This window comes from Aptenodytes forsteri, unplaced genomic scaffold (genome assembly GCF_000699145.1).
Source record: "Aptenodytes forsteri isolate BGI_AS27 unplaced genomic scaffold, ASM69914v1 Scaffold10, whole genome shotgun sequence".
NCBI lineage: Eukaryota > Metazoa > Chordata > Aves > Sphenisciformes > Spheniscidae > Aptenodytes > Aptenodytes forsteri.
In genome coordinates, this window is record NW_008794117.1 from 4,245,761 (window position 1) to 4,259,588 (window position 13,828).

Consider the following 13,828-nt stretch of genomic DNA (forward strand, 5'->3'; position numbering starts at 1 on the left):
TCTGTATTGACAGTCAATAAGCGCAAGCCTTTGAATAAAGCCCCAGAAAATCCAAATAGGAGGGAAAAATCACTGTCATAATAGCAACAATTACTTTTTCTTCCAATCTTGTACCAACGTTTCTAATAAGATGCAGCCTCAGGATTCCATTTTCCCCCTTCCCACTAGAAGACATCATCAAAAAATACTCACCTGATAGTACGTGCCTAGTTCCTTGCCGTTAGCTGTGAAGGTCAGCAGGCCACTGGCAGCATCAACCAAACAACCAATCTCCAGACCATTATTATTACGTCCTTGTCCAGGGCTCATGCTCTCTCCTGCGCACACCATATAGCAGTTGCTGCGTTTTATACTGAATGTCAAAAGACAAATTTATTTATGGATGGTGTGTAAACTTTATGTAGTGGACTAAGAACAACTTTGTATGGCTGCAACCAACAGGGCCTTGTGGCTGAAAACAGCGGATCCCACCATAACCAATGCCAAAATTCAATGAAATCTAGACTTCATAATTGACAAAATAAAAACTGAAGATGGCAAATTATGAACAAGCTCAAATCTTTTGTAAAATTCCAAGAGACAAAACTGACTTTGCAAGTTAATGTTTTAAATCATTCAATGTTCAGCGTAACATAAAGTTTCTGGCATAGATCACAAGCTGAAGTGCTGAGAGGAGCTGTTGTAGTACTAATTTTGGCCTGCTCAAAACCAAAAAGTTCCAAAAATACCACAAGATATTTTGCTCTACTTTGTACCAGTTCAGTAGTCAATATTTACAGGATCATGGTCTGAAACTACATAGAAAAGCTGCGCTATTTTACTTTTCAGTGCCTGTTGATTTGATTAGATCATTACTCCACTGTTTCTTCACAGCAAGAGGAAGGAACAAGTAAAGTTACACTTTTTCCTATTACTTTTTTTTTTCTCTCCACATCAACCCAATTACATTAAATGGGGTGGATTTAGAGTTTATAAATTGTTAGTTGCTTTTATGGGTATAAAATATGTATCTTTTTAAGAAAATTGTAACCAACCTCTCATGAACCTTCCCTTTTTCATCTCCCAGTGTAACTGTGACAGTCCGCACTCTGTCCAAGTCAAAGCTTGTGTCATACTGGTGAAAGTCAGATGTAATCCAGCCCACCCAGACGTTGGCAGGTTCTTGACCAGGAAATATTCTCACTGAATAATAGTACTGTCAATAAAAAAATAATGTCAATAAATGTTAGTATTTGGTTTCCAGTGTATCAGTTTGATTCAGAATTAATTTGTTGCTCTAAAATCTGAAAGTATGTCATCTCTTCAAAGGTAGCATAGGCTTGTTCAAGTGCAATTCACAAGCAAACCAACAAAAGCATATAAACACAAATCAAAATACAGCTAAGAAAATATGTACATTAAAACAAAAATGGAAAAGATTAAAGATGCGGCTTATACGCTTCATTGTAGGCTTCTGCATCATAGCATTGTAGGCTATTTTTGTACTGCAGCTATAGTTTTTATACTGTAGGTGACTCAGTTTCCAGTATCTAATACCTTTTAGAAAGAGGAGAATACATCCAAAAGAAAAGTAATTTTTCCTTTGAACATTGAAGCGTGAGTGCTTATGGAGCTGATCTCGTCAGAGAAAGATGCACAAAACCTGCACAAAACTTTTACTGGGAATTCCATGAAATAAATGCTGAGTAAAATTAGTATAGATGTTTTCAAATGGTCCTGAACGTTGACCTATTAGTTTAATGCACTTTTTCCTATTTATTCCATTATTCTAGAACTATTTATTCTTCCTCTTTTATGTTTGGTGTTATCAATAGTAGTTTCAACAATGGATTCAATTAATTTATGGCTTTCCATGTGGAATTTGTTTTAGACTGATAATCAAGTCAAAACAAAAGGAACTGAGGTCTCAACCTCAGTAGTACAGGACTACCACAGATATCACCACAGACATTTAAATTAAAAATTTTACCTGAAAATTACACTGTTTCTGAAAATCTTACAAGCATAAACATGGTAGTTATTAAAAAAAAAGAAAGAGCAAGCAGCTAAAATACCAATCCTATGTTACGATACCGTGGAAGTTTGCATCAAATAATCATAGTCATCCCTATCATCTGCTAACACATCCTCAGTAAGCCGTGCAGAGTGACTCGTGCTATAATCTGGCTTTGTCCTCCTGAGCATAAATCTGTAATAAAATAAGTAAAACCAAAATCTATATGAAAAGCTCAATATATCAATATATATACACAAAGGAATATTACATTGATACATTATCCCTAAATACATGATATTTATTATGCTAGCCCTAAATACATAGTATTTATTACATTATTAAAACATAACACTAGTTAGTTTATCACTTCCATGTAGATGAAAACAAAATAAATTCTTCAGAAAAGAGAAAGAGACAAGCTCATTTTTAAAAGCACTTAAATGAATTCTGAGCTTAAACTATATATTAAAAAGTTACTTGGAAACTAAACTCATGTAACTTAAAATTATCAGGCTGTTGAACACCTATGTCGCTTTGGAAGAATGTGGAACCTTAAATGATCTTCATGCATTTAAAAATACCATCCATGTGCCCTGATTTATTCTGGAATTGAAATATTTAACAAAGCAAGTTCAGTAAAGAAGAGCAGAAAAGGAATGGAAAGCTGCAGTAATATTGTCTGGGTAATGGCCCGGTGTTTGTATCTCCACAGCATCATAAAGTTAGGTGTTCTGCTCCTGATTCCATAAGAAAAATTAGGGAGAATGAACATGTCAACTAAAGAATATTCCCATGATTATTTGGTTCATTGAGTGAGATAAGAAGCTAATGTACACTTCTAGATAAAGATTATCTAACACCTTCAGCTTTTTGGAAGCCATGTGAAAAAACATTCCATGTCACTTTGAAGACCTCCTAGTTCTGTCAGAATGGATCTCCATGGTTTTAGAGTGCGCTTCACGTAATGATCACAAAAGCCTTCACAATAAACCAAATGATAGGTTTCTAATAGCTTGAAAAATGTTTTCAGTTTTCTGCTTAATTTTAATCTATACATTGCATATAATGTAATTTAATCACATGAAGGTTAACTGTCCCGCCTACTGTGTTATACCCAAATTTAGGGCAGAATTAGGGAAAAATCTCTGCAGATCTGACTGGCATTTTCTTCCACTATTCAAGAAACAGGAAAAAGGGAAAAAAGGGAAAAAGAAAAAAAAAGTAAGCCAAATGTGCTACTAACCTTTGTTTAAGACGTGAAGGCTTTTCTTGAACATAATCTTTATGGTTGTTTAACTCCGGTTTTGTGGCATCTTTTTCTCTTTCTGTCCGGTCGGGAACTAGATGACCATGAGCAGTTTTCATTAGAACCTCAAAATCAGAATCAGCATCATAATCCTCCAAGTCATTCTTCGGGCCAAAAAGACCAGAGCCTGGTAACCCTCCTGCAGCTGATCTGGAGAACACCTCAGCACATTCAATGGGCATGCTTAATCGAAAAAACATGACTTCTGTTTTACTGTTCTGTGAACCAAAGGACTTCTGTGTGACCTTCAGGCAGGGGCAGCTGTCTATGGTGCCATCAATTCTCATCACCTATCAAATGTAAAGATGTAGTTGTTTTGAAGCTGATGCTTTTTCCCTCTTGTAAATATTCAACTTATATTTCTAGAATAAGCATCCATGACTTGCAAAACTTGCAACAGTATGCTGTCAACAGTCAAATGTATTGTAATCGTGTGCTGCCATTTTAAGGGGAAATAAATACTATAAGGAGTGGAGGTTTTTCTTGTTCTGTTGTTAAATGAAAAAAACACTCACAAGGGAATGACCTTTCTCATCATAACTCTTTGCAACATAAATCCAAGCCTGCCCAGAACAACACAAACCAACTAAGATAACTCATACATGTACATATGCAAGTACACAAATTATTTCCTAAATACTACGGTGTGATACACATCAGCTGAAAGAGTTGTGATTTCATCAATTTCAGAAGGATTTCGTGGTAGACTTACAAGGCATGAATTCAGTTCCCTTAAGATGCACAACTGATTGGGACATAAGTGTTGACACAATTGGCTAATAAATATTTATTAAAATCAAAACCAATTAGTTATGGAAAAATTGCTTCACAAAGTATGTGCACCAGAACACATGGTATCTGTTAAGTAGAAATGCCCAATTTCTCAAAGTTGTTTACAAACATAGCTCTCACTGCACAAGGAGCTCTTAATGAAGACATCTTGTAGAATTTGTCTCTGAGAATCTCATGTTTACACATGACAGATTTCACAGATAAAGAAATACTATCAACCAAATAATTACATTATTTGCAACTCCACTGAATATAAGAAATTTGTAACAGGTGCAAGGTTCATCGAGAATTGGGTCAACATACCACATTAAAAATCTTGTCTAGAAGTGCGAAAGTAGAAACATAATTAAAACATATTCATGGAAGAAGCGTCTAGAAACATTTTAATAGGATCACAAACCTCAATATGTTCATGATTTTGTGGCACTGGTAGAAACTGAGGGAGCCTTTTACTCAGCCAAATGGTGATGTCTCTGTTTGTATTAACAGCAAAGGGTTCATACCCTTCCTGTAAGCCACAGATAGTGAAATATTTTAGAGTGCTGACATCTTTCCCAAAGTTCATTCTTCCCACTTGAGATGGGCCCAAGCTGCACACAGGTAGAAATCCTTAAAACAAGATGAAAGAACACATGGGTTATACTTCATGAACATCAGAGAACTGCACTCTTCCATAACCCAATTAAAAATCATTTGGAAAAAAAAAATCCAAAAAACAAACAGTATGAATGCAAGCAGTCATCAATAGCACATCACTTCTTATATGTCACCAAGTACTGTATCTCAACTATCATTCTAAAAAGAGGTCTCTAATAGCCATGGATCTCTTCATGCAACACAGAAGAATTTACACAGAATTTACATCACAGAAATCTAAGAGTACTTCAAGGAGTTTGACAACCAGCTCTTGGTTTAATCTCTCTGCTAAGCTGGTAGAGTGTTGCCAATTTTACTCCAAATCTTACTATTTTTGATATTCCTCCTAAAATTCCATTAGTCATGGTATTTTGAGAGAACCTCAAAAATTACTTTAAAAGTAATATAGTGCTTGTCCATACAGCTATAGCAGTGAAAAAAAATTACAAATATGCACCAAGTGCACGCTGTAGATAAAAAAAAAAAAAAAAAAAATAAAAAATAATACTTTGTGACTGGATAATGCGAACTAACAATATGATACTGTAGCTTCATGAAACTTATGGTAGTTTGGTTTTGGGCTGGGTTTTTTGTTTTTACTTTTGAATCAGCTTCACATTTGTGTGCATCTGCTTACTGTTTCACTAGCACAGGGAACTCACTTGTGACTCCTTTGCACTTTTTAAAAAAACATTTGGGTTTTTTCCCTCAGGTTCAGCATCACAGTCTAAAAACCTAAGAAAATCTCTTATTTCTTCTGTTCCTTTTCATCCTGATTTTGAATGTCCACAGCTACAAACCTCTTTGTAGATTCATTTGATCTAGCTATTAACAAAATGTTTTCTTTTGTATCAACAATAAACACGAAGCTCTGTTCAATGATTCTGGTTCAAGTGAATGTACCAGGTAATAAAGGGTATAAGGACAAAATACAGCTAGTTCCTCACTTGTCTTTAGGCTGCCCAGATAAAAAAAGGGCAGAATATCTGTTCGTGATATGTTCTTTAGAGACAAAAGCAAACTCCAGAGCACCATCTACAGGAATGACAGCTCACCAGATAAAAGATCAGCCTTCAGTACCACCTTTTGAAGATTTTATTACAGATACCCAAGATTGGTTATCATGTGTATGTGTATTAGGCACAATAAATTTAAGGACATACACTATTAGTCGTAAGTTCAAGTCCAGATTTTTATCTTCACAGCAAGGCTCTTTAATCACAAGGCATCAACTTCTCAGATAACATAGATGATTTAGACAACATGATTTATGTCTATCCTGCTAGTGCAAATCCAATGACAGACAATAATAAAGAGCATTTTCCAGCACTAAATGAAACAAAATCATATTATACAACGCATAACTGGGAAAGTTATATTTGCATATATAGATATGAACTGTGGTAAAGCCCAGCAGCTGTAGTAGGGAGAATTTACTAGGCTCCCTATTGAGTTAAAGGAATCCATAAGCTGTTGCAAAAGTTTTTAAGCAAAACCAAAAATCAAAATTCTATTTTCAATAACCTTACAAATCTCAGCTCATCACTCAAGAACAGTAACAACCTTCTATGGACATCAAGTTGTTTGAGAATGGGTTTTCACAGAAACAGTTGTGACAGCATGAATCCTCACAATATTAACCAAAAACGACGTAAGATTTGCTATAAACCACATAGGTATATGTAGCCTAAAGCATGTGCTTTGTCTGTCTGAATCACCTCACCATTTAATTTCCCATTCTTATTGAGGTAAAACATTTTCAGATGTTTCCAGGATGTATGGCACCCACATTTAGAATCTTACGAAGAGTTGTGCTTTCCACATCTCAAAAAGGACAGAATAGATCTGAAAAAGGCCAACATGAATGAAACTGCTTTTTTAGCAGCAACAGTTAAAGAAATTAGGATACTAACAGTTAAAAAATTAGGATCCTCCAGCCTCAAAAAAAAAAAAAATTATTAAGGGGGTATGATACATTCCCCCATTATGAGTGGCATAGAGAAGATGAACAGTAAACGATTTTTCAATGTCTTTCGTAACAAAAATTATGATCAAAGAAACTGTTTGGTAGCAAGCTTCAAAACAAAGGGAGGAAATTCCTTATACACCTCACAGTAATGCTGTGGAATTCTCTGTCACATAGCATCATGGATGCTAAAAACTCACATTGGTTCAAAAAATATTTAGAGACCTTCATGTGGGAAAGGAAAAAAAAACAACAAACATCATCAGGGCTATTCAACACAAACATAATACATTTGCCTCAGAAAGCTCCTGAACCAGAAATCACTGGAGGCTGGGTGACTGTATCACTCTCTGCTTGTCCTGTTCTGATACGTATCCACAGGTATTTGCTATCCACTGCTGTTGAAAACAAAGTAGTGACCTAACTAGACGTCTGGTACAAACATTGTTATATTTTCACAGAAAACACAGAGGAACAAAAGCTTAAAAAAGAAGTGTTCAAAGGCAAGGAGGTGTAAACTGATCAGTTGTGAACATGCCATATCTATATATATGTCTATATTTATTTATTTATTTTTATATTTTTATTTATATATATGAACAATTGTTTTATGTTTCTGCACAGGTCAAATATTTCATGAAAGGAAGTAGCAAGCTCTATCTCTAGCACCTTGAGAATTAACACATAGCCAGTTCCTCTTTATTACAGCCCTCAAACCAAACGGGAAATAATTGTTTTACAAAACAAAAAAAGAAATAGCAGCTGACGTTATCAGCAGAATTCAGTAAGCATACATTATAGAAAAAGCTGATTAGATAATTAGATGCAGTCCAAAATCCAAGAAAAGATGATCAACTCTATTCATGAAGATGGAGATGAATAAATGACACAAAACTAAATCAAACAGGAATATTTAAAATATGTAAAATATTTAAAATATTACTAATATATACCCTTCCTAAATGGAATGCACATAAACTGTTAACTCTTCTACCTATGCATTTTCCTGTGGGCTCAGAAAAAAAGATCTCACAACTAGATTTATTCTTAGACATGAAGAAAATATTTTACACACACACACACAAAAATAAAATGAAAATGAGTATTTGCAAGATTCCCTGAAAGAAAACAAAGAAACCCATAAAAAAATCCCTACACAGGTAAAATTCTCATTGATGTTATTACTCAATCTAGTATTTTCCGTCAACTCTGTAACTGTAGCCAATATGGAATCAAGATGACAATCTCTCTCACCAATACAAATGTCACTGATGCCAGAATGGTACTGTACATGTCACTAACTCCTGCAAGTAATCATAACTATACAGTAACTGTTGCTCTGTATGAATGGACTATAAATACCAGTGCCAGTCCTAATCACAGAAACACTACTTTCGTCTCTGGTGAAATTCTGCACTGATTTGCCAATGGGATAGGTGTCATTAAGGTGTTTCAGGGCTCTTCCGTATCTGATAAAGATACGCCATCTCATCTTACAGGCAGTGTGCTGGTAAGGCAGCTACGTGTCTTACTATGGCATACAAATTAACTCTCAGTACCCTTCTCTAAATGGGTATCCAGCTATTTCAGATGTGATACTTCACAGATCCTGTGTAGCCCTTGTATGCTGGAGGCTACATAAAAAGATGATTTACCCATGACCTGGCTCTTAGTCTCCAGGTGCATAACTGGGCTATGAAGCAAAACTTTTATTTTACTGTATGAAATAGCAAAACAAGTAGAAAGACTTTAGCACTACCACCAGAAAAGTAACCCTCTAGCATTGTCTCTCACATGTGGCAAAAACATAGGACAGCAACACTTTTTATAATGTTCCCTACTTTTGAGAATACAAGATGAACCTCCTGACCCAATTTGGCAAACACTCACTACAAACAGTTCATGTTCACAGAGATCATGAGTTGACAAAACAAAATTCTGTTTGCATAGTGTACTTGTTCATATCTACAGTGTGAAATTTCTCTTACACAAATGCGTAATAATATGCAATTATGTTTAATAATTTTACTACTGAGATGGTATGTCACAAAGTAGTCTGCCATAATCCCAAGGAGCTCCTCTTGGCAGTACAACCTAAGACACAGCACATGAGCCTTATTAGTAATCTGGTAGAGCGCCATATTCCCTTTTCACTGTTCCTAAGTAAATTAAAACTACAGGACTGATTTATAGTCAGACTGCATCCTTCAAAGCAGGACACTGGGCTCTGAACAGAAATTTTATCTTTTTTCTAAAGCGAAAGGTCTCTTTCTGCAGCAGCACACGGCATGCACACAATTCACTGACAGAAGTGACCTGCAGAAAGGTCTCCATGCTCTTAAGCAAGAGCCATTAACAAAACCAAACTAAAGCCATCCTACAAAAAAATGAAAGCTCTATAAAAGTCATATTTAATTTAGGCATTTCATATGTGTGTTTGTATACACACACACACACAGATGCCCTCCCCCCCCCATGAATTGTATGTGAAATACCCATAATATTTACAAATATTGATCTGGAGTTATTAAATCTGAGGTCAATCAGCACATTACTTCGAAAACAGAACAGGAGATCTTACTTCAAAGGCAAGCTCGCCTACAAACACAACACAATGTGAATAAAGGGATATTGTGAAAAATCTGAGAGGCTGGACACTGACATTAAGTCTTTAACATGGTTACCAAGGCCTTTGGGCTTCATGTCAAACCAGGAACTACTTTAGCAGTTTCAGACTCAGAGATCTGTTTAAATCTGAATCTGCAGCTAGAAACAAGTACCACGAAAACTACACCGCTGTGATTTCATCAACATTGAAATCAAAATAGTGGTCAAACAGGCTGTCTTCACAATTTCATGGAATTCCAGTTTCTCTCAGAATCCCTCACTCCTCAATGGGATTATGCTGCCTAATAACTGGAAAACCATTATAATTTAATGGCACCAGGATGATTTTATGCCTATACCACTAACAGTAAGCCAATTCACGCATCCCTTTCCCTCATCATGTTATCACAGTATCTAAGGAAATCTGAAGGCAGTAAAGTAACAGGCATGAGTCTAGAAAATTTGTGGCAATTTTTGTGGCAATAGGGATCAGTAATCCAAATGTATCACTTGCAGCTTTTACTGTTCAAAAAATTTAACTTTCTCTCTCAAACACAGATGTATTATTTAACAGATGTATAATATAAATGACAGAACATATGTACCTACTAGAAATGAAAGGGAAAGATTAAATCTTAAAATATTTTTTTTTACATTAGCATAGGTCAGAAATTTTAGGCAGTTATCTACATTAATGTAATTTCTTACCCTTTTATGTACCTATTTGCACACAAGTATGTATTTAAATTTATAAACAAAAATACTTTTGTGCTATAGAATCAATCTGGCACCTGACACAACCTCTCAATCTTTGCCATCTTTTGCAATCTCATAAGCTACGGCTTCACGGCAAACTAAAACCTGCTTGTAGACTCTGAAAGCTGCAACAAGAAAACTACAACAACAGGCACAAAAGTCAATCTGCTGGTTTAGAATTAAGTAAAAAATTTTGGAGGCTAACTTTGTACCAGCTGGCTTTACCCTGGATCAGGTGTCATTTTTCCTCCCAGAGCTAAAACAAAACCTTAAAGCTGTCTTAAACTCCCTACCATATGGTCTCACTCATTTGACAAAAATTTGGTAGTAATTCAGTACTTGATCTACAGAAAATTTGATGTCACTGCCCATGGCAGGGGGGTTGGACTAGATGATCTTCAAAGGTCGCTTCCAACGCAAACCATTCTGTGATTCATTCTATGATTCTATTATATCATATGGTGACCTGCTGCAGTGCGGATGAAATGTTAAATGTCATGAATTTGAAACCCCAGACACATCCCTGCAAAATAGTCAAAAGGACTGATCAAAAAAAAAGATGGCTGCAAAGTTCACGACAGAAAAAGGCCTTGCCTCATCCTCACACCCAGCACACCTCCTTTCCAAAGGCTTGATACTAATGAAATAGAGAAAAGGACAAGGGGTAGTTCCCTGGGGGGGGGGGTAGAAAAACAAGAAGCACACCACATTAAAGGGAAGCCGGAGCAAAAATTGGGCAACGACAGCAAGTTAACAGCACAATGTATTACAGTACTTACCGTCACCAACCTCAAAGTCCTTGAATGCAAGTTCTGAACCTGAGTCATCAAGCAGGATTTCACCATTTAAGGTGAACATCATCGTGTGCTCATTCATGTCAACCATACATCCAACAACATCTCCTGCCAACCAAGAGCGGCCAAAATGCTCATTACCCTGATGCCACCGCTGTGCCTGAAAAGGATTTAAAAGAACTTCAAGGAGTAATAGTGACAATGTATGTGTTCCTCTCTCCCTTAGTGGTACAACTAATAATTAGCCCCCTCAATCAAGACAGCACTAAAATTAACACTGTCACAGCATACCGTTCCAAAACTATGCCTGTGAGTACTCCAAGTTGACTTTGAAAATGGAAATTCAACAATTAACTTCCTGCAAGCATCCCTCACATCAGCATTGTAAAACGTTGCTAAGTGAGCTGACAGGGAAAATTGCTATTTCAACATTTTAGTAACAAGTAAGAGCATGGCTTATTTTTCTGCAGAAGCTCCATGAAAGACTTGTAATTAAAATAATATGCTATCAATTAATATGTTAAATAGCTGCTTCACAAACTTTTTTTAAGCAATTGCTTTTATTTAATCTAGTAGCCTATAAATTCATTGCTTCCAGACAAACTTTATTGTTTCCTTAAGTATAATTCTAAAAATGTTGTGTACAAAGTAAATTAAACTTCCTGCCATACCAGATTTTGGAAGGAACAGAATTGTGTGTGGATGGGACCAGCACTCTGAGCTTCTGATAGATTCCAGAGTAGCTGAGGGCATAATTAATGATTCCTATGACTGACCTTCAAGTCAAAGACTGCAAAGGCTTTAGATGGGGTCTTGGATTGGAATTCAAATAAATTAACATCTATTAAGAACTTGTTGTAACACACATAAAACAAAGCAGTGTTAATAAAAAATAGGTTCCCTACTCATATATTCCATCACAAATAGATTTTTATCCTCTGTATCCATCCTCAAAATCCTACAAGACAAATGAGCCTTTCTGTGTATCCTGAAGGTCAAAAGTTTTCTCCAACAAAGGAGAGAACCCATCAAAATCAAAGACAACAAAACAGCTTTGTGGATTGAGATCTAAAGGTCAAAACCTAAGATTCAGAAGGCAAACTACTACACAACTATTCTAATAAAGACACAGGACTTGAACAGTTTACTTAAGCCAATCAGATATTTTACAAAACCAACTTTTCAGTTCTCTTCTTAAGGCATTTTCTCATGTAATACAAGACTGGGAAAAAAATTAAAATCCAACAACATGAATAAAATACAGCTTGAGAGCTTGATCTGACCAGGAACAGCCAGGAATACTGTACACTTCTGTTACATATTGTAATAGTAATAAAGGAAATTACTTCAAACATCAGACAAAAGAAACATTTTGACATGAGTCATCAGTAGCCTTAACAGCAATTATGGTTTGGATAGCGGTTGCACTTGCCTTCATACTGAAATAAAAAGTTTTAATGAGTCATTTAGTCTATTCTGATGAAAATCAGTAACATATAAAATGGTTTCCTATATATTTTTACTACTAGATTTCAATCTGGCATTGTCTCACGCAGAGTTAACTTTGAGCAAAAATTGCTGGTTCTATCATACTTCATTCACTCTAAACTGTAAGGATTTCCATGAAAAACTAGGTATACACTTTGTAACTTTTACATTCCTATAAAAAACTTGTATCAAAATTTGCCTCAAACATTTACTGCTAATAATCTTAACCATATTTATTCCCTAATGGCACTTCTTATAGAGAGAACAACAGAGTAAAAATTTAAAGAAATGATTCATAGTTAACTACAGCCCTGCCAGTATTTTGAATTTCAGTAAGTCACTGAGATTTTTGATGCTTTATGTATATTGTACAAATACTGTGAAGCTGTGAAAAAAATTATAGAAATGCCAAACCCTGCTCATTATTTTTTCAGGTGACATTGATCCTCCTTATTCCACCTAGGCCCTCAAAGAGAGAGAGAAATAATTTCATAAAACACAAATGAAAGAAGAGAAGGCAATTAAGTTGAGGGAATAACACATGGAATAAGATGCAAAATTAAAAGTTTTGCAATCACTCATGTTATTACAGATAAACATATACAAACCTTAAAGCCATCAAAAACAAAAGCTTCTTCATCTGAGCCAAGTTCCTGATCTGGCAGACAACCCGGCCTGGTCCAGCCAACTCTCATGTCTCCTGCAGTAACTGCCTCAAACTCAAAGTACCACTTCCCAGCCTTCACTGCATAAGTCTTTTCTGTGCGGAAGATCCTGAATTTTTCCATTATCCCACTGCACACATCCAGTCTCATCGCTGTAAGGTTTAAAAAATAAAAAAAAGTGAAGAAAAAAAACCCAACACAGAAAGTACTGTACTCAACTACTGACAAAATGAAGGCATTGAAAACAAAGGGCAAAGGAATCCCTCTGAGCATAGGCATGCAAAAAAGAAAGTGCCTGCAGAACAGCCTTACGGGGAAAGCACCCTTGCCCATTCTGGGGAATCAGCATGTTTGAGTACCTCTCTGAAATGATTCTATGCTAATTCATCTACCACGCTACGATCCTCATTGGGATCACAGAAACATGGTGGGATAACTCATACAACTGGAGTATTGCAATGGATGGATACATGTTTTTTAGGAAGGATGGGCTGGGAAGGTTATGAGAAAGAGTTGCCCTTTATGTGAGAGAGCAGCTGGAACACATGGAGAACTGCCTTGGGATGGTTCAGGAGCCAGTTCAGAACTCATGGGTCAAGATATGCAGGCAGACCAATGTGGGTGCTGTAGTGGAGTACCCCAGGCATACTGGAGTCTACAGGGGTATTGAAGCCAGTGCTGTTTAACATCTTCATTTATGACCTGGATAATGGAAAAGAGTACACCCACAGCAAGTCTGTAGATGACACAAAACTGGAAAGAGCAGCTGATGCACCAGACGGTTGTGCTGCCATTCAGAGGGACCTCAACAGGCTGGAGAAT

General features: G+C 36.1%; 1 protein-coding gene across 1 annotated transcript in view; it reads right to left on the reverse strand.

Annotated features, from left to right (window-relative positions):
- Positions 1–13,828, reverse strand: part of RYR2 (ryanodine receptor 2) — a gene marked incomplete at its 5' end in the record, with an annotated part of 258,073 nt that overhangs the window by 159,243 nt on the left and 85,002 nt on the right. Inside the window, 7 exons of the mRNA XM_019471222.1 lie at positions 193–352; positions 1,035–1,195; positions 2,074–2,188; positions 3,240–3,592; positions 4,495–4,703; positions 10,839–11,013; positions 12,950–13,158. Of these exons, the coding sequence (XP_019326767.1) occupies positions 193–352; positions 1,035–1,195; positions 2,074–2,188; positions 3,240–3,592; positions 4,495–4,703; positions 10,839–11,013; positions 12,950–13,158 (1,382 nt within the window). The remainder of the gene's footprint in view (positions 1–192; positions 353–1,034; positions 1,196–2,073; positions 2,189–3,239; positions 3,593–4,494; positions 4,704–10,838; positions 11,014–12,949; positions 13,159–13,828) is intronic.